Source organism: Schistocerca americana, chromosome X, assembly GCF_021461395.2.
Source record: "Schistocerca americana isolate TAMUIC-IGC-003095 chromosome X, iqSchAmer2.1, whole genome shotgun sequence".
In the NCBI taxonomy this organism is placed as follows: Eukaryota; Metazoa; Arthropoda; class Insecta; order Orthoptera; family Acrididae; genus Schistocerca; species Schistocerca americana.
The window spans coordinates 534,862,109-534,884,058 of NC_060130.1; the positions used below are offsets into that span (position 1 = coordinate 534,862,109).

The following is a 21,950-nucleotide window of genomic DNA, read 5'->3' on the forward strand; positions in this document are numbered from 1 at the left end:
TGTGGTTAAGGTGTGGTTGAAGACATATTACAGTGGGTGCTGGTGCGTCAATAATAAGCTTCATCATTTGAACTGTGATGCCATCGAGCGCAGTAGATGGTGATCTGATAAGCATGATGGCTTTTTTGACGATATTGAAAGTAACGTGCTTCAGATACAGTTTTTCATCACTACTGTGGGTTGATTTTTTTTATGTTAGATATTTTAACAATGCACACACGGAGAAATAATTAAAATGTTTACGGGTTTCTCGGGCGTCTACATAAAACTCAGTAGCTAGTATTGCCATCTTAAACAACATAAATTGGTTCATTCGTTAACACGAGCCTACTTTTTATCGCAAGAGAAAATTTTAACAAAGAAATCAGCTTCTTCCATTTAGTGAAATCAACACATGCCTCAGTGACGATGTACTACATGTCACGATGGTAAGATTTCGAGCTGCCATAATTAGGCAAATACATGGAGCAGTGTTTACTCGATGGTTAACGTAATAAGGGTGGAATAGTTGCAGGAGACACAGTGTGTAACCATCACATTACATCACATCACACCACACAACAAGATACGGGCTAAAAGGCAGCATTGGAAGTGATCGTGCCGTAATGAGAGTGGAGCCGTATAAACTTAACGGTGGTGCGTCTCTTGTTCCCCAGACTTACCAGAAACTGTCGACGAGACTGGATTCAGGGAAGTAGTTTGCTGGCAGTTTGTTTTGTGGTTGGACGTCACGAAGAGGTGGAGATATATCAGGGATGGACGTAGAAACCCACCAAAATCTCCCTTCTGACGCAAAAGCGTAAACGAACGGGCGTTAGACCTTGTCCCCGGAAAGCCTGACGTCCGAGTGGCGCAGACTGTGTGCGAGCGTGTGTGTGTCTGTCTACGCGGCGACGTACCCATCTGTACTGACGCCAGTAGCTTCGCAGGCGGCGTCCGAGCGCCTGTAGGTATCGTTCGTTCTTTTCGCGTCCGTTGCGACTGCATGTAAGTAGTGTTATTTCTTCATGTTGCAGAATGGTTCATAACTTTCGAGATTATTGCCCGTGTTCTGATGATCGCCTTTACAATCGTGCGAAATCATCAGCTATGTGATTAGCTTAAGAAAACAATATATGGGGTAATATTTAATTTTAGTTGTATTACTACCAGAATCATTTTGTTACTTCATACCTCCACATCTTCAGTTGAGTCAGCTCCGCTGGTGTCCCCCATACTGGCAGCGACAGATATGTGGTCAGTAATTTTAGACTATTTCCTTTCCTGTGGAATTTTCTATTTGTGTACTCAGCAAATATTACGAAGGACATCGGGTTGTCGAAGAACTTAGTTAAATTTTCTGCAGGTGTAGGCTTTCCACAGTCCAGTTTGGAATAACGCCGGCTTTCGGTATTACCACAGGAACGATGTGTGTGGATTTTTGTTTCCGCATTGCTTTTATCTCAACTTCCAGATCCTTGCAGTTAGGTGCCTTTTCATACAGTTGGTTTGCAAATTATGAGTATTAGGTACAGAAATGTCTGAGGAAGACGAGTCTGTTTCATTGATCACTGTTACGTCAGGTTTGTTTGCATTTGGTAGTTTACCAGTTATTAAGTTGTTACGTTGCAGCGACAATACTCTTTCTTATAGAGTGAAGTATGGAGGGAATTTCAGTTTACATCTTCACACACTGTACATACTCCGCAAGCCACCATATATTGCACTGCACCTGGCGTTATTCAAACAGCTGTCCGCGTTTCTGGCGAATCGTTTTACTTTCACCTATGGTTGAGATATGGTCTCCTAATCCCCATACTTTCTGCACCTGTTATCTATTTCTTGCTCTTTCAATAAATACAACTAGTATTTTCTCATAACAATGATCTGACTTGATTGTATCCTTCAGTTTCTGCGTGCAAATCTGCGAGTATCAACCACACGTTCGATGCTTGCGTATCGACATGATCCTGTCTGAAGTCAATCACGTGTTTCATGTGCAATTCACTTCGAATCCAACCTGTGGTCTTTCTTTAAATCATTTCTGCCTTAGACTTTAAAACTTTATCTTTGCAACAACAGGTAGTTATAGACTGCACCCGAAATCCTAACAAATCTTCCAGATTTTTTGGTGTGTAATTAATATCTGCAGCTGGAGTGATGTTGCTCTTCCGAAAATACGGCTTCAGATTAAAAAATTGCTTTTCGTGCTCCTCAGTGAGTTTGTTCAGTGACCCCTTCTTCACGTCAGTCTTTCAACCGTTCGGTAAGGTTGGTTGATACCTTATTTCGTAAAAATTCTACGTGCTTGCATCCGCATTTCTTTTGTGCCTGTCTTTGCACAGTTAATGAAGCAAAAAGAGTAATTTAGCATTGGAATTATGATTTTTTTTTTCCTTCATTTAGTTTGTAGTGAGAAAATTATGGGGGTACGATATACGTACTCGTTCCATAATGTTTCTTAAATAGCCATGGTGTAGTTGCTCAGTTTCCGGCGAATTTTGACAATATCGGTAAGGGCAACACATTTTCGGTCTGTTTCAGATATTTGGGGAAGTCGGAGATGCAAAATTTAGCGTGGCTATGTAGAGATTTCGACCCTGAGCTTTTCGAACAAATCCTGTATTCCACAATTCGTATCGTCCCTCAGAGTGTTCTTTTTATTTTATTCACATTTGCAGGATTTTGGTAATATTCCGCAAAAGCCACGCAGATATCTTTCAAAATTTGAAGCTTCTTGTCATCATTTCATCAAGCAGAACTTAACAAGACTATCGACAAACCCTGCCGAACCTGTTGGCACATAATGAAAATCTGCAAGGTATTTTCAATGCTCGGATAGTCACATTGATTTCATTCCTCGTTGCTACTACACGTTACTGTACATCTGATTTGCTACCAAGACAATTCCTGTTCTTCATTTTCCTCCTCGCTTTACTCTTGACGCGCGGAAAATTAATTGTGCAGTGTCATTTCTCCTCCCGTTTACGTTTAGTGATGTGAAGCTTCTCTCTGTGTTAGAAGGGACACAATCTGCGTGATGTAGTAGCCTGATGGACATTGTGTTTCAAAACTCGACAAGCTTAAATGTCATTGTCGAGCTGATTAACACACTATAGGTTGCTACTTTGCATCATTCTTCTACCTATAGTGTTCTGTTTGGATGCAGTTCTGATCTCGTGTCTGGGAGCATGCAGGTTCTGTTGCCGAAGGAGGCCATCCTGGCTCGCATTTTCCGCGCTTTGCTCGAATCATCCTTATCAGCTGTGTGCTCCTCTATCTCTGTAAAAACAGGTAGCTAACGTTTGCACATAAAACCCTGGCAGCAAGATGTTCCAAATAAAGTACATTTATCTTCTCATTCATATATTGCTCAAAAGATTATAGTCTTCAAAGAAATCTTTAGAAGAATCGAATGTTGTATATGTTCTGTTCTTGATCGTGGAAGTGTGTAACATAGTCTAATACTTACTTCAGGGAAGTCTTCGTCACATTTCTTTCTTAAAGGTGATGAGCGTCATCAGTAAGACTGCAACACGTACTATTCTTCAACGTTTTCAGAGGCTTATTCTCATTTCATTAAACCAAAACAGTCTCATCAACCAGCGAAACGTGCGTTATCTAGTGTGTGTTTACTGTCTAACTCTTCATGCTCGTAAACGAAGTACTTCCCAAAGGAAAGATCAACCCGAAAAGTCGTTATAATGCATATGCATTCTTTCAGGTCTAGACGATTAACAAAGTTATCTATGTTTGCAAGCAAAGAGAGCTTGGATTTCAAATAAAGAGGTTTCTTCTACTTGGCAGACGTGTTTTCTTCGTTTGGACCGCGATGGCTCTGCGTGCAAGGGCGAGAGCTAACACCGACCATCTGGCCCATTCTTTTTGTTCCCTAATTGAGGCTCTGGATCCACTACCTGCCTTGTTCGGTGCACAGCATTCAGCGCCTGGAAAGTCGTCAAATGCTCTTCAGTAACATGAAGATGGCAGCTGCTGCAAAAGTTTCATGTGCTGTTGCTTCAAAAAAGCCTTACAGCTCCCTCTGCGAATGAAACGCATCATTTGCAACTGGACTGAAGCCCTTCGCATTGACGACGACGACGACACGTACCTTCACGCAAGCGAAAGTTTCAAAGCTGGGTTGCAAAAAGGAAATATGCGAGGTATTCCATCTGCACAATTTCACATTATTTGGACTCCCATCACTGTGGAAGTAGCTATTTTAGTTCGGTCTTTCGCCTTGATAAACAAATAAGGAAGTCCTACAGCCTAATCGTGTTCTATGGGGTGAAAGAGGTTGATTACATGCCCCGTAAACATCCTCTTTGTCAGTGACTTGTTAAAGGACTGAATCAGTGTGGTACTGGCACATTTAAGAGAAAGTTGCAGCTATTAAACAACCGCAGCTCCAAATAAAATATTTAACTGCACTATGGAACCTTCCTTCATATTGTATCCTGGTTGACTACCTGATAAAGAACCTTTTGCTGGCATCAACAATCCAGATACTTTAATTTGTTGATTATATTCGATATTCTGAACATGGCTGCACTATAGCAATGGTTAGACAGCAGGAAAAAAGGACGGCCAACCAGTTGCAAAAAATGGTGGTTTTCAAGTCACCTTAACCACGATTTCGACGGATCTAAACCCATCTTCTTCAGAAGGACAGACGGGCGTCGCGTGTCCATCGAACCAGAGATTCAGCAAATTTCTTTTCCCCACAAGTTCCCTTTCTGAAGTCTTCTTCCTTCCAAATCCAAATATACCGTAGCTGGTCTTTAGATAGCTCTACATTCACCTCTATTTCGTTAAGTCGTCTACGCATTCCGCCAAAGAAATCTCTAGAGACTTAAAGATTTTTCTTAGGATTTGAAATATTTGTCGTCCTTTCCTCATTCATCCATGCCTTCTTTCTCATCCACTACAAACACCTAATTTCACTGCTGATTATATTCTGTTATATTTTTTGCATCACTATGCATCCTGCTGGCTATAAATTCAACTGCTTCACGAGTCCCGCAGTACTATCTTGGAAGAACATGAGGATAACTCCTTTACTGTCCTTGTCCCACTGTTAACCTCTTGGTGGGAGTGCTCTCCCCACCCCACCCCTAAAAAAGTGCTGATATTATGGGAAAAACATTACTTTGACAGTGTCAGTAGCTAAGATGTGGCTTACATACTGTTGGATCTCATTCATTACTACATCTGCCCCAGTATGTTTGGGTTACGATACTGAAAATTGTTGATTAAAACGTCGTTTGGCGTACACGTAAAGACATCAGTGTGCAATAATATACTTTCGTTAAGTGTCCGGGCGGGATGGCGCAGTGGTAAGACGCTGGACTTGCATTCTAAAGGATAACGCTTCGAATGCCCCCGATTTAAGTTCTCCGTGATTTCCATAAATCTCTTGAGGCAAATGTCAGGACGGTTCTTTCGACAAAAACAAGGCCGATTTCCTTCCTCTTTCTCCCCTATTCAGTGCTTGTGCCATGTCTCAAATGACCTCGACGTTGACGTAACGTTAAACTTTAAATCTGGAGGATATTTGAATTTCTAAATATATATTATTTAGGTGCCCCAACTGTTCGTACAGTTTGGCACAAGTCAGGTTAAGGGCTGATTTTGCCCTTAGCCAATTCTTTACTTTCTGAAATCGACTTCTCACATGTTCGTACTCACTGTTTCAGCACTTGTCATGTAATGACGAAGAAACGGAAGAGGTGTGAACTTCCTTTGTAGTCTCGTTTCTGCTGGAAAATTTCTTAATGTCACGGCTGAGCGATAATGTTCTTCCAGCGTATGGAGGAAGACAGTCATCCTTTGTCAATTTACGCACAGCCATCACGTTGGACGAACGGCCATATCTGCTTCGAAACAAAACATTTTAGACAGTCTCCAGGAAGAGAGATTTTTTCCAAAAATGCGTTTTCGGCCGCCATTTACACATATGTAGTTCAGGCATTCTTTTGCTAAGTACATGCAGGTGTAAGCGGTCAAAAATCTCAAACTACTCTGGCATAGGTGCAATGTGTGCGCAATGGTGAGCTCAAGTTTTCATTTGTGTGTACAGAGGAACCGGGTAACAGTTTTAGGCTTCCTTAGGCATCCACTCACCCAAGTGTACAGAAAAAATGCATACCTCGGTGCGATGAAAGTTCTTAGCCAGTGCAACAAATGAATCACATTCACAAGCCTATCAAAATAAAAATTGTATTTAAATTTACTGAAATCTCATTGCTATCTATGTAATATTTCAGCCAGCCATTGCTGGAGAGCAGTAAGAGGCTGGTTGGTTTATAGATAAATTGTGGGAATCTTTCGATGTTTCTGCTGTCGGTCAGTAACCTCAAAAGGTTCTTCTTTTTTGAGAGTATTTCTCGTATTCATATCAGAGTACTTTTCGTGTCTATAAAACATTTATCCTGACTTGAGTCGCCGGCCGAAGTGGCCGTGCAGTTAAAGGCGCTGCAGTCTGGAACCGCAAGACCGCTACGGTCGCAGGTTCGAATCCTGCCTCGGGCATGGATGTTTGTGATGTCTTTAGGTTAGTTAGGTTTAACTAGTTCTAAGTTCTAGGGGACTAATGACCTCAGCAGTTGAGTCCCATAGTGCTCAGAGCCATTTGAACCATTTGAACCTGACTTGAGTCACTTTGTGTGCAGTCAACACATACAGCGGCACGTATGCTAATCACGGATATAATCAACATTGTGTGTCCACGGATGTTGTGGCCCGGTCCAGTGTTTGGTGGCACGTGAACCCAGGCGACAACCTGCAGTATAAAAGCGGTTACCATAGGCCACAACGTATGGGCAGCCCCCAACGACTGCAGATTGCCGGTGTTGCACAGTTATGTTTTCACATATTACGCACTGTCTTCAGGGGATCGGTAACGTATCTACATCTACATTTATACTCCGCAAGTCACTCAATGGTGTGTGGCGGAGGGCACTTTACGTGCCACTGTCATTACCTCCCTTTCCTGTTCCAGTCGCATATGGTTCGCGGGAAGAACGACTGCCGGAAAGCCTCCGTGCTCTCTCTAATTTTACATTCGTGATGATCTCGGGAGGTATAAGTAGGGGAAGCAATATATTCGATACCTCGTCTAGAAACGCACCCTCTCGAAACCTGGACAGCAAGCTACACCGCGATGCAGAGCCTCTCTTGCAGAGTCTGCCCCTTGAGTTTGTTAAACATCTCTGTAACGCTATCACGGTTACCAAATAACCCTGTGACGAAACGCGCCGCTCTTCTTTGGATCTTCTCTATCTCCTCCGTCAACCCGATCTGGTACGGATCCCACACTGATGAGCAATACTCAAGTATAGGTCAAACGAGTGTTTTCTAAGCCACCTCCTTTGTTGATGGACTACATTTTCTAAGGACTCTCCCAATGAATCTCAACCTGGTACCCGCCTTACCAACAATTAATTTTATATGATCATTCCACTTCAAATCGTTCCGCACGCATACTCCCAGTTATTTTACAGAAGTAACTGCTACCAGTGTTTGTTCCGCTATCATATAATCATACAATAAAGGATCCTTCTTTCTATGTATTCCCAATACATTACATTTGTCTATGTTAAGGGTCAGTTGCCACTTCCTGCACTAAGTGCCTATCCGCTGCAGATCTTCCTGCATTTCGCTGCAATTTTCTAATGCTGCAACTTCTCGGTATACTACGTATTATATGGCCCATAAGTTTTTCGAAGTAGAATGTCTATTTGAATTGCTCACATAGTTAGCTTTAATTCTTCAAAGCAAGGATAATATTTTTAGCTTACATACAAACGTAAGAGCTTAAGCCTGGGGTAATACATTTCGTAGTAACATGAAATCCTTTTCTAAATTTTGTTACAAAAAATAAGATCTAAAACATCATTATTTGAAATTAAGTAATAAAACATTTAATATTTTGATTGCATTGGTGTCCACAGCCAAAACAGTTTCTTTGAGCAACATTAATTGGCCACACTGGCCGCCGTTAATGAAATCTAAATACGGAATCTTTTTAATTTGTATTCTCTCCTGTTCAGTTTAGGGCTTTTAACCATTGTCGAATGAATGTATGGTAGGTATAACCCATTAAAGGAACGTACTTGGATTACAGTTAATTAGTCACTTCATTAGAGTTTAGAGGGTTGGCTGGACTTCAAAAATATGACGTAAGACAGATTGTTTGAACATCTGTGACATAGCACACCAGTTACAGCCTACGCAATATGCATAACATCTGTCCCTGTACTCGAAAACGGCTATGTGCAGTAATGGAGAGTCCAAAATAAAATGATAGTTCAATCCATCTAATGATAGCTAGTACGGCGAAACTTGCCATTCATTATCGATAAACATTCAAAGCTGCCTTAAACGAAATAAATTTCCCTTTATTTCATTTGTCCATAAATCACTCATTTAAGAATACTTTTGTCGTGAATTTGGGTTAACCCAAATATGTTTTCCTACTTGCATCCCAGAATATACATAGCACAAAACACCAAAACGCACTTCAATGAACATTACATGATACACAGAGCAACACTTTCTGCTCTAATAATGGCTTGCTACTGCGTCACATGTCAAGCTATAGACATTTCAGGCAAGGCACCAGTGTGAACTGATGCATGTACTGAAGTTGCATGTCTACATACAGAAAGTATAATGAATTGGATAAATCACTTAGGTGCCGATTTAGTCCCAAGTAACAGAACCGACGCTTGGGAGCCATAACTGTAAAATTTCCATACGGGACATATCATAATGTAGGGTTTGCTTGAGCCGCCATGACTGCAAGTTTTGTATACAGTACGTAGGCCAATCACAGTAGCGAAAACTGACACAGATGTAAACTGTACGAGGGGCAACGCTAGAAAAGCGGCGCCCAAATGACAAGTCGCTTGCGTACAGAAATGTTTTCGGACTGGTCCTGCTACCATCATGGGTCTCAACAAAGCATAATGGCAAAGTGGAAGCATCGCATTGCTTTTGTGCCAACGCAGACTTTATTGAAAAGTGTGCCATTGAATTCCTATTATATCCACTGTTTCTCAGATTAGGGACTGTAATATATGCTTGTTGCATATAGAGCTGTAATATGTTATTTGTGAAAGCAAAACCTGAAAAAAACAAGTATTTAAATTGAAATCTGCCCTTCAGAATTATTCCTTTCACGTGGTTTTGTGCAGTTCAGTGTTGAGGATTTCCTTCCAGCGTAAAATGTTGGTAGCATTGAGAAACAGTGTGGTTGGAATAACTCGCAGGTCACACCCATCTAAAAGAAGAGTATCAAAAGTGGTAGGCAAAATCAAATTTCCAGCATAATGATGTCCATATGTTAGAATGTATTCTAAGCTCAAACATAATGAGGTATCTCACTCAGAATGATTTCCTCCATGCCAACCAGCATGTGTTACATAAATGTCGTGTGAAATGTTACACCTGACACACACTTTCTCATTTCACATACCGTAACTTGGGGTGAATTGGTACAGAAAATGAAATTTTTACTGAAAATTAATATCAAAATATTGTACTATAATTTTGAAATTTTAAATATAACATCTCTAGTCCTTCCTACAGCAATGTGTTACATGAATGAAAATCTGTACCACAACCCTGCTTCAAATTTTGATCTGAATTGTGTTCCAAATCACCCCAAGACTTGGGATGATTTGGAACACTGCATATTTTGAACTGTAGTTGCATTTGAAACATGTGGGGAGGTGGATTGGAACATGTGAAACACAACAAGCATTTTACCAAGAAAAATGCATTTATTCTACCTCAACTTTGTATTAATTATTGCCAATTAATATTTTTTATATTTGCGACCAGCTTTATTAACTATTAAATCTCTGAGCTTACAAATGCGTATCTAAGACAATTATTTTACAAAAAACAAACCCTATCATTCATTACTTAATACAACACTTTACATTACATGATGTCAAGGCCTTCAAGAGTTTTAAATATCATTCTACCTCGTCGAAAATCAGTTCCTCGCACCTTCATCACAAATTGTGCTTTTGACACCACACACATGTCTGAAACATCAGGGAAGAAAAAGTATTCTTGCTTCTCACTAATTTTTTTCCTCATGAAATTAACTTGAATGTCGTCATGTCTCAATCCTTCCTACATATAATTTTGAATGGTTAGTCTCTGTAACAGGAAACTTAACCAAGACAAAATCGTTTTTGGCCAGAGTCATTGGAGGTGCCTCAAAAGGTCCAGGTCCATATTCCTCTTCAGTCGTTGCCTCAGAAATTATAGTTTCCTGCTCCAAAACTTTGGGATCATCAGCTTCCTTCTCCTTGCAGTCCTCTCCAATGTTGTCTGAAATTTCTGTCTGTGACATGACACTTTTCCCAGGGAGAACTTCCAGTTTTCTACCACGAGCTTTTTTGGGTTGGGAATTAACAGATCCATAACGAACATCTTTCAAGTGTTCCACAAAGGCTTCAGACCATACTTGCATTGGGTCACCTGTTTCATTTTCCAAACTACTAACAGGTAAGAGAGAGAGAACTTTTCCTGGATTGAAAGGTATGATACCAGAAGCACGAAATCCTGCAGTAACATTGTCTCGAATTTTCTCACCCATGTAGTGAAATGTCGCCTTCAATGTCTTAGGGAAGTCGCTTTTTGGAAGCACACCCCTATTGCCTTTCTTCCAATCAGTCAAAGCTTTTCGCCAAGCTATCTTCATTGGGCGAAAGAATGCCACGTCTAGAGGCTGGCAGATGTGTGTTGTATTTGGCGGGAGCAACACAAACTTAATATTATACTTCTCACATTGGGAGACTACAAACAAGGAAATGTGGCTTGAGAGATTGTCTCCTATCAGAACTTTGACCCCCTCAAGCCTTCTAAGATACGGCAAAGCTATTGTCTGAAACCAATCTTCAAATATACTGAGGTCAAACCATCCACTTTGGTTTCTGTTGTAGGCTGTACCATTCACTCCACCTTCTGTCCAGGTTGGATACAGATGAGTGGCCTTGTAAACTGCATAAGGTGGCAAAAGATGTCCATCTCCTGTAGCAGCTATCATTACAGAGGTGCTTGTTTTGGATGAGTCTATGATTCTATGAGGATGTTTACATCCCCTCTTGACCAACACTCTGATAGCACCAGGATCATCAGAGAAGTTAGACTCATCGTAGTTGACTATGCGGCTAGGTGGAACACCTCTCACAGTCTCCTCCAAATTTTCGAAATAGCTTGCTATGACTTCTCTGTTCACTTGAGCTCTAGCTCTCTTTACATTTTCACTCAAACGGACAGTAAGATTGTGGTGACGTGAAAGCAGATTTTTCACCCACTCATATCCAGGCCTGTTGTCTTCAAACCTCTTTTCCACTCTTCCCCTTCAGTCCAAGTAGCTCTTTACAATATCCCTTATCTCACTTGTTGTTAATGGCTGACCCCATTCTGCACATTTAAGTAATCCACTGACTAATGTCTTCTCTTCTTCTAAGCTCAAAACAGTTTGTCCACCTATTTTCAAAGGATTTTTGTTATTTAATTTCCTTGAAAGTGTACTAGGTAGTATACCATATTTTTTGGATGCATTCCTGAGTGATAATTTACATGCCTTGACATCACAGACAGGTTTCTGCAGGCTTGTCTCGCTGTATTTTTGATAGCCAGCTGGCCCAATCTTCTTTTTGTATACCCGTGGCATGTTCCAATTCACCCTGAAAAAATATGCTTTTCTACATTTATGCCTGCAGCTAATGAATAACATAACCAAACCTAACCTAACTTTTCAAACATCATCATTGATAGTTGTCCTCCACATTCCAATCTCAGAGAACTGTATTATTATTACCAGAGTAGCTGTGCAACAGTTTGTTTACAGAATTTTAGAAAAAGGCAAAGTTTACACTTAAATACATTTTTTTTTTAAAAAATCACATACCTCTTTGACACATACAATTTTTATATCACTGGAACAACTAATATCTGTGGTAACTCTAGAGGGTGGTTTCCATTAGTTACACCAAAGTATCACTCCACAGCAAAGATGATTTGTTGAAATGGATGCCGTGTTCCATTTCACCCCAGTAGTTCCAAATCACCCCAAGTGACAGTACCCATAATCAAAGATCAACATAACAGAGTGGGTACAGCTCTTGTTGACTTACGAAAACTTTTTAATACTCTACCATACCAATATTCTTATTAAAAACACGATCATGTTGGGCATCAAACAAAATTTGGGACTGAATTGAAGATTTCTGAGTAGGGGAGGGGGGGGGGGGGCTGCAGTATGCTGTAATTAACATCTGTAGATTTAACTTAAGGTGTGCCCTCATGGAGGTAAGTTTAGATCTTTAAAATCCATGTTGTACATTAATGACATAGCAGCCACTGTTAATAGGAAACTCAGATTTTTTTACAGATAATTCTGTTACCTATAATGAAATACTTTTTGAAAAAATGCACAAATATTCAGTCAAATCTTCATAAAATTTCAAAAGTGGTTCAAAGAAAGGCAACTTGCTTTATGTGTATATAAAATGCAAAACTGCTCCTTACATGAAATTCAAAAACACAGTACTCTGGCTATGATAGGAAGTTATGGTAGGAATCTTTCAATTCACAGAAATATCGGGGTGTAGAAATTTGTGCAGATATGACGACGTGGTTTCAGCTGTAGTTACAGCAGGTGACAGTTCCATAGGTAGGATAATGGCAAAATGCAGTCAGTCTACAAAGGAGATTCCTTAAAAACACTCCTGTCCCTTGCTAAAATACTTCTGAAGTGTGTGGGTCCCATATCTAACAAGGGAGTTAACAAAGAAGGCAAGCTCAAATGGGCACAGATTTGTTTCACCCGCAGCAGAGTATCATAGAAAACCTGAATTGGCAGATACTTAAAGATAGATGTCAACAACCCCCACAAAAATTCTAATTTAGAAGTTAAAAGAACCAGTATTAAGGAGGAATCTAAGAATGAAACATAGCTTGGTATGTGCTTCTAGGACCACAAAGACATGACAAATACAGCAGGCATGGAGTCACTGAAGCATTCATTTATCCCACACTCAGTATTCAAATGCTTGTTGATATTCTTGCAGTTCTTGTTCGTAATTTCTAGTGTGAACAATTTTGGGTAAAATGACGTATGATGTCAAGTAGTCAGCCATGTTCTCCATAATAGTTCCGATATGACTTAGCAGCCATTTGGTGAAGTGGGTGGATTATCACTATTCCACTCTTTGCTCACTTTTATTTTATCATCATCTTTCTTTAATAAACCAGATGTCAAAAATGGGTTTATGTAGGTTTTGAACATTGGCATGCTTCCATACTTGTACTGCTACTTTGTACTCATAGTTTTTCGGTTACCTAATTGCATGGTAAATTTATTGTAGCTTTGTGGTGTAATCTTTTCTAGTAGTTTTTAGGTTTTTAGACTAGGATCAAACTTACATGTTCTGTTGGGTCTTCAGTTGAATAATTTGAAGAAGTCTGACACAATTTTAGCATTGTCTTGATCGTTATGTGCTATCATCACTGTTTCATTTTTCGTCATAAGTGTAAGTGAAATACAGTTATGCTGATTGTATTTAAACATTCTAAAATAGTTTGCTTTACGCTGATTTAATGTATTTATTCTGCAATACAGAAAGTGCTAACATTTACTGGGTACTTAATTACTGGAATTTAATTGAAATTGATGTCAGCATGAAGAAACAGCAAATGAAAGTGTTAGCTTAGCAACAGCCCAGAGTGCATGTAAATTCACCCCTTCCATGCACCACCTTTACCAAATGAAGGTTCTTTCCACTAATAATTGTGTTCACTGTCCAGAATAACATCAATATAGTTTGCCTAGCTTCAGTTAATTTAGCACATTCCAGTATCAAAAGCATAATTCTGCATTTCACTGTTTACGCCTTTGAATGGATATTGGGTGACTGTTCACCTGCACTGCTTTAAGTTGATAAAATTTGCAAACACTTTTGAGGTGGTTGTCATAAGTTTTTCCAGTATAGTATCATACTATATTGTAAGCAAACCATTGTTTTGGCTGTGGTTATATTAGCCTCCTTCTGCGTCTACTGGTGTGTTTTAGCTGTGCAGAGTCACTTACATTTTGTTATTACTGCTCAGTGTACATGACATTATTTGTACATCACAATTTTAAAATATTGTTGTTACAATTGATCTACTAAGGTAGGAGTGGGAACTTCATTGTAATAAGTTACTATGGTGAAGGAAGTGGGGAACTGCTGTTACTTATTTCTTCTTAGATTGTCTGCCATGATTGGTGATGTGGACTCCTGTTTTCCTCCTCCAGGCCACAGGCAGTGAGGTGGCAGTTACTTGGTGGTAGTGCTGCCATCTCATGTTGCTGGTGTGGCCTGATGGATTCTGAGGGCTGGCAGCGAAACTAGTGCAACCCTGAGTCCATTCTCTATTCGTGTTAGGGTGTTTCAGTATTTAGATGGCTTCCCTCATCTTGCATTTTACCAAAACTGTTTGCTTGACAAGTACACTGGCTTTGTTAAATTGTATTTCCTTGCCACGGTTTTGTTGGTAGTTAGTGAGTGCAGATTTGCAGTGTTGCCCATGATGAATGTAGCACTCATGTTCCCATATGTGCATTACTATTGGCCTGCGAATTTCACCAATGTATACTTCTTCTCACTGGCATTCTAACTTTTACACACCTACAGTTTAAAGAGTCTACATTGTCTTGGTGGAGCCTAGCACTTTCTGGATCTTGTGGCTGTTGCAGAAGACAGGCTGAACCCAGCAAAGGTGTTTACCAATCCAGTCAGAGACAAGCTTCACACTGGGTAACGTGCTTCCGTCTATAGTTTGTCAATTTCTTATCTATCGTGCTGTTGTTTGTTCCTTGCATGGCTATGTGGATCAGTTTATGGTTGTAACCATTGGCGAAGAATGTTGTACACAGCCTTTTGAGCTCATGAGCATCACTTCGGCACTGTGTGTGGATAGCCAAAGTTTGGAGAAATGAGTTGTTCCGCTCTGTGGTGGTTGGATTTTGCATGCGGATACCTGTCTATGTGTAGACTTCTGATCTACTCTGTGTCATAATGTGTGCTCCATTATTCTATATACTTAAATTTCTAAGAAAGGCATCGTGCCATTCCTTTGAGGTGACTTCTTGATTCCTTGCGCATGCAGTTTCCTCTTTGCCTTACAAACTAACAAATCCTCTTTCTTATGACATCTGACTGAATGGATTAAGTACAACAAATCGAAATATGTAAATAATGTTCTGCATTTATTATATGTACTCTGTAACTTAGTTCTTCATGCAGGGACTGTTGGGAGAAAAAGTAAGGGTTCCTCTATTCCTTCATTCCCAGCATGTCCTGTGTGAACTCTCAAGTTACAGTTCATGTATTAAAAAAATGTATAACTCCTATATTAAAAGCATTTTCTTCACTTTCAGGATGGTGGGATCATTTTCTATTCAGCAAGTGCTGGTAGACCAGGTGCAGGTGCTAAGCAAGCAGTCAGATCAATTGCTGAAGACAATGGCAACTTCATCACCACCTTCTAAACGACCTGGTAAAAAATGAAGACCAGTTGTTAATTTAAAATTGTGAAATTCCAAAAATTTCTAAGTTAAAGTGCAGAAATTATATTTTAGAAGACAAAAACACTGCATTTCCATACAGATTTAACAGTTGAGTAATTTATTGGTAACAACAGTTAAAGTCCCATACCTACCACTTCTTTTCCTAAAATGTACTGAACAATCCTCTGTTAAAGTGTCACGTATGCAGAATAAAGGAATACTTGATCCAGTAGACAATAGGTAGTGTGGCAGCATGTTACCATCCACAAAAAAACATTCTGGTAGAAACTAGGTAGGCTTGAAGTGTGACACAAGTGAAATGTAACATCCCTTCTTTGGTTTTTTGGCAACACCTGTTGATGTAATGGCACTTGAATATTCCATAAAAATGGTGTTTCCACTACTCTCTGCCTAGTAAAAGATGAAGCAACTATTTTATTTGAATTGGAATATATAACCATTTTCTTTAGGAACATTGCAGAGTAATTTCCTCACCATTCTCTTAGCTTGACAGCTGGGTGTCCAAGCAACACACCTACTACGCAACAATGTTTTTGATAGAAATCAAAGTAAATCACATCCTTTAGTAACTATGTTAACTCATCCCCACTTAGTAACTCATTACTAGCAGCTTCATTGGTAAGCCCACCCAAGTGGAATGGCTATAAAGTGATGAAGCTTCTGAATTTCTTCAAGAGATTAGAAGACAAGTTATTCAGAATTTCAGAACTCGCTCAACTCACTCTTTTAGTTTGTATGCCAGTTTTTATTATTGATGTAGAAATAAATACCACGGAATGGCATTGCTGTTCTAATAAGATTGAGAAAGTTCAAAGAAGGGTAGCTCATTTTGCATTACCGTGAAATAGGGGAGAGTGTGCCACTGACATAATACATGAATTGGGATGGCAATAATTAAAACAAAGGCATTTTTCATTGCAGAATGATCTCGTGAAATTTCAGTCACAAACTTTCTCCTCTAATTCAGAGAATATTTTTTTGGCACACACCTACATGGGGAGAAATGATCATCATAATAAACTGAGAGATATCAGAGGTGGCACAGAAAGATGTAAGTGCTTGTTTTTCCCATGTGCTGTATGAGAGTGGCACACATTTAATTGTGAATTACAGAGTAATCATGTAGCTGCAGATTCATAATGCTCATAAATTTTGTTCCTATCACTATTAAAGACCCTGTATTGCAGTCAAATCAGTTGCATGATATAGGGGTTAGGCAAAATTGTGGAAACACCAACAGAAATGCATGCTTGAACACAAATGCAGATGCCAGTGAAGCCTGCAGGTTTCTCTGTTGTATTAGACTAAGAACAGCAACTATGCAATGTCCTCAGGACGTCAAAGGAGATCACAGCTGCAAAATGGCTGCAAAATCAAATTCCACCCTCCAAAACCCTCAGACTACCAAAACAGCATAAAGTGAACTCCATAATCAGGGAAATGTGGAAGTTCAAAACCACTTACAAATGATGCAAAAGCTTGTAACAGGAAAAAGTGGTGACAGACACATAAAACTTGGACTATGGAGTTATGAAGGAAAGTCATTTGGCCAGATGAGTCTTGTTTCATACAATTTCTAGCTTCTGGCAGAGGCTATGTCCCAAGACTCAAACATGGAGAGTGTTTGGCTATGATTTTGGCACCCATATCATTGTATTCCAAGGTTCTAATTGTTATTTTGCAAGCTTTATCTGACAATTTTGGCTGGTCAGGTCCATCCCATGGTACAATGTTTGGTCCTCAATGGTGAAGCTGTGTTCCAAGGTGACTGAGCACCTATCACACAGCAGACTAGTTTTGTGAGTGTGAAGATGGATACACATCTCCTTTGCACCCCCAGTCCCTAAGATTTCAATACTGTTGAACCTTTGTGGTCTGCTTTGGAGGGAAGGCCACATGATAGCTATCCATCGATCATAGTTGTGTGAACATGCCACTATTTTTGCAGGAAGATGATGACCCTGACAACCATACTGGACCTCTGTTTATCCACTCTGAGATGGCTGGAAACTGTTTTGAATGGAAACAGTTTTTGTACATTGTATTAGGCATGGTAATGTGTTATACAAAATTATTGTGGCTTTGGAGGCCACTTGTTGACTTACTGCCTGTTGGCTTCTGTCTCCGGTTCTTTGGCCAATTTTTGTGTGACAATTTCCCTGATGTTTCCCTAGCACAAGTTGGTGTCATTGTCAGAACTGCTGCACAAGAATCTGTGTACCGTTATTGTTACTGTGTGTTATAATGAGAGAGAGGTGTTTGTTGTCACTTTTTTTAAATTAACCCCTGCTCCGAGTTCTCTAATTTTTGTAGTAGCATTAAAAAGGTGTGCTTTGACTGCCTTTTTTAAGTCCTAAGAGGTGGTAGATATTGTGTGTTAAGATTGTACAATAATGTCTGTAGGTAATTCTTGTGATCTATGGATATTAATTCAACTGAGGAAATGATGTATAGTGAAGTCAAGTTAATCAAATCGGTCTTTTAGCCCTAGGAAATTAACTGATAGGGACAACCACTCTGTAAAGTATACTGTTCAAATCAGTTGTCATACACACTTTTCATTGCTTTGAAAGTGCAGTCGTTAGTGGCAGAATGGTCATGACTGTTCGTAGAGCATTATAATGCCACCAAAAAGCTATTGAAAGCAAGAATAAATACAATGTCACTTAGTGATACAAAGAACAGCAGCATTGGTTTGTGGTGCAGTGGAATAAAGTATATTTATAAACAAATCACAGGATAAGGTTTGGTGTTATGGTATGGTGCTCATTTCTTGTGGAGGGTTGGGCCATTACGTTTAACCTATGGCAGAATGAATAGAAATGATGCAAAAACACATTTGACAGCAGCACACTTCTTGCGAAGGGGCAACAGCTTGAAGAAAAGGTTTCCTTGTATCAGCAAATCAATGCTGCTGTCCACAAAATATGTCCCACTGCACCATGAAATTTCTAGACTGACCTCATTGATGCCTTGATTACAGCTGTCAGGCATCTCTTACATCAAATAGAGCAACTGTTGTGTTTCGATACATTTTCCCAAATTCCACATCCTTTGTGTCAAACTTAAAAGGGAAATTCTTCCTTGAAGATGAAATACTGTAATAGTAGCAAGAGGAGATAAACATTGTTAGTTTTGTGGCTGGAGTCCCTGATACCAACAGGAGGTGGTGCCTGGAAGCTTTATTGGTGATTCTGTATACACCTTCTAAAATTTCAAAATTTTTATATCCCATCATCTTATGAAAATATAGTTACAGGATTCTGAAAACTCGTACTTGAAAAAACCTCAGTACGTATCATTGTGTTGCCTGAAATTTTTCATTACTTACATTCTTTATGTATGTATGTATATTTAATATATTTATTAATAGGTTTGTTCATAAATAACTCACCTGCTACCAGTCAAGATTTTCTTTATTTTATTTTTCGTACGACATGTTTCAGGAAATGATTCCCATTTTCATGTGCATCGTGCAAAAAATAAAATAAAGAAAATCGTGACTGGTAGCAGATCAATTATTTATAAACAAACATATTGATTTCAGTGTTGCAGGCTTTCAGAACCATTTATAATGGATCAAATCAGTGTATATTTATTACTTTTATCTGATAGAGATTTGGTTACCCCATATTTACCATTTGACTGATGGACTTCTAATTTTTTTTCTCCAGGACTTCAGAGTGGAAAACGAGATACTTTCACCCGCAGTAGTTCTTTCGTCCGTCTGAAGCAGTTTCCTGCATACTTGTGCACAAGAAGCTGTGATGCTTTCCCCAATGTGCTTTTGTTCCTTAGCACTGCACTTACATTTATTCAGGGCTATACACAACAGCTTTCCGTGCTTTACAAGAAGTATGGAATTTCAGTATCATTATGTGGTGCCCTGATTGTCTTACTGGGTCAAGTTATTGGGTGTTGTATGGGTCTTGTTCTGGGCAACAAGCCACCTGGCTTAATTTTCTTACTGTGTTGCATTATTTTCATAGCTGTAATAGGTTACCAGATCTGTTTGCAGACAAAAGTTGTGAGAATAAGGCACAGGAAATTGAAAACACATTGATGTGCAAATAAATGCTTCAATTCTGTATGAATTCTCATGTGTATAGAACAAATAAATACATCATAAATTACGTATCAGTGAGAGTAATTAGTGAAAAAATGTATAGCTGTTCGTATATTGAGTGTATTCTGATTCTAGAAATGAGTAATACGTAAATCATAATGTTTTGAATATATTTGACTGTGTTGACGTGATAGCTCCAGGAATTTCCCTGAAGAAACTAGACTGTTGCAAAAATGGTGACTTCATAATTTTAAATACTGGCACTTAAAAAGTGATTAGGTTAGAATACCACAAATGAGGTGCCCAAAGTGCCTTAATATAAAATAAGTGTTGCTGTGCATATATAAATGTGTGTGTGTGTGTGTGTCCTTTTTTTTCATAAAATATGCTGGTTTGTGTGTAGCAGGTTTGTTTGTTGTTTATTGTGGATTGTGAAGCAAATGATGATGCACTTGGTATGAGTGCCGAAATTCCCCTATTAAGACTGAATTATCATAGTTGCTATTTTCTCATACCTCTGCAATAGTACTTAACCATCTGACATGTACAGAATATTATCTATGTATCCAGCATTACTGGTAAAATATTTCAAAATCTTGCCATTAAAATATCATTTGTATATTGATCACTGTCAGTACTTGTCTCGCATTCTACTAAATTCTACTGTAGATGATACAACAAACTCTGTACTTGGTAATTGGTCTGAGAAATTTATTTACTGTATGCAGTGAAAAAACTGTTAAATATAGATTACAAATAAAAGTATTTCAGAGGTGAAAAAAGGTTTGTAAACTTTTTCATTTGAAAGTGTCAAATAACATGTGCAATACAGGCTATTGTTGAGGAATTATGATGTCAGCAATATAATTTAGTTACCACTGTGATTTATTAAATATTTTATTTGACGACCTGTATAACTGTGCCAAAGTGAAGTCTGAAGAAATTACTAAATTATGTAGCACTTTACTGCATGGTAAATGCCTTCACTTATTTAATTTCCTGAGAACTTTTACTTTGTACTTGCATGGAAAATTTGTACATAAAATTTTATGTGATGGTTTTTCATTAAATGACGAAATTGTTGGAACACTTGGAATAGTGTCAAATAAGTTTAATGAGTAGCATTCCCTTCTTCCTACTCTCTCTGTTTCCACACAATCCGTTTCCATGATAACTTTTAGTGTATCAGTCCACCTGTCTGGTGTGTACTCCTCCATAGTACGTGTTCTATAGATAAAATTCTTAAATTATTCTTCTGATTATCTGTCAGTACAGATATCTCACTATCCAGTCCTTATTCTTCAACTATTACCGTATTAGCCTTTAGCAATATAAAAGAACCAAATACATATGTGTTTTGCAAAAAATCTTCAACAGCTGTAATTATTTTATTCTCTATCAGTTTTTGTACTGGCTACCATCTTGGCAGGAGACGATAATGTACATCAATTAGTCAAAAATAAGTCTTTGCCAAATATGGCAACGTCAGGTATAACATGTGATGAATTAGTAAAACTGTTCCATTAAGTGTGTGGGGTGGTTATTTGATGCTGAGATAATGTGTGATCATGTTGTCACATTTAGTTTGTGTAATTCAACTAAAACTGAAATTCAATTAAACAGTTACCATTTACTGGCTGTAGATAATGAGTTGAAGAAAGCCTAGCAAATATACACAGCAGTACTTCCATTTTGCACATAAGAACACAAGCTATTTCCTTATTTCTCTGAGTCTGTGGCTGTCAATGAAAAACAGTATTATAATAAAGTGGGACACTTTGTCAGATTTGACAAGGATTGTCTTAAGCTGATGTACATGATTGCATTCTTGTGGTGTGCGGAATATATATTCCTTAGGTTACCTCTTCATCAAAGAAACACCACAGCTTGACAGCTTGCAAAAGCTAGATCACAGATATCACTGTTTTTACTCCTCTTCACATTGACTCTGTAGCAATATACAAGTTATGTTAATGTTCATTAATTATGAAGAAAATTGTTTTCTTTCCAAAATATCTGAGCCACTTTTGAATATCTCCGGTATGTCTTCACATAGTAAAGTACAGTGTGTTAACGACTCCTTCACCAGTGTGTGTGGTACCCACTAATAAAATTCATACGTACTTTATATCATTCTATCCAACCATAGTGAATTGCAAATGGAGAAAGGTAAAGGGCTGCTCCCTCTCCCTGTATCTGATGGCATGACACACTGTTCTCCCTTCATTAAACTCCACACCGCGGCAGTATTCTCTCCAGTGCATGTGTGGGTGTTGAGTCCAAGTCAAGAAGCAGTGCATCATTGAG

General features: G+C 38.9%; 1 protein-coding gene across 1 annotated transcript in view; it reads left to right on the forward strand.

Annotated features, from left to right (window-relative positions):
- The window catches only part of LOC124555581, a 92,698-nt gene extending 71,959 nt beyond the window's left edge, over positions 1–20,739 (forward strand). Inside the window, exons 2-3 of the mRNA XM_047129545.1 lie at positions 15,428–15,546; positions 19,252–20,739. Of these exons, the coding sequence (XP_046985501.1) occupies positions 15,429–15,546; positions 19,252–19,640 (507 nt within the window). The 5' untranslated portion in view covers position 15,428 and the 3' untranslated portion in view covers positions 19,641–20,739. The remainder of the gene's footprint in view (positions 1–15,427; positions 15,547–19,251) is intronic.
- Positions 20,740–21,950: the final 1,211 nt, after the last annotated feature.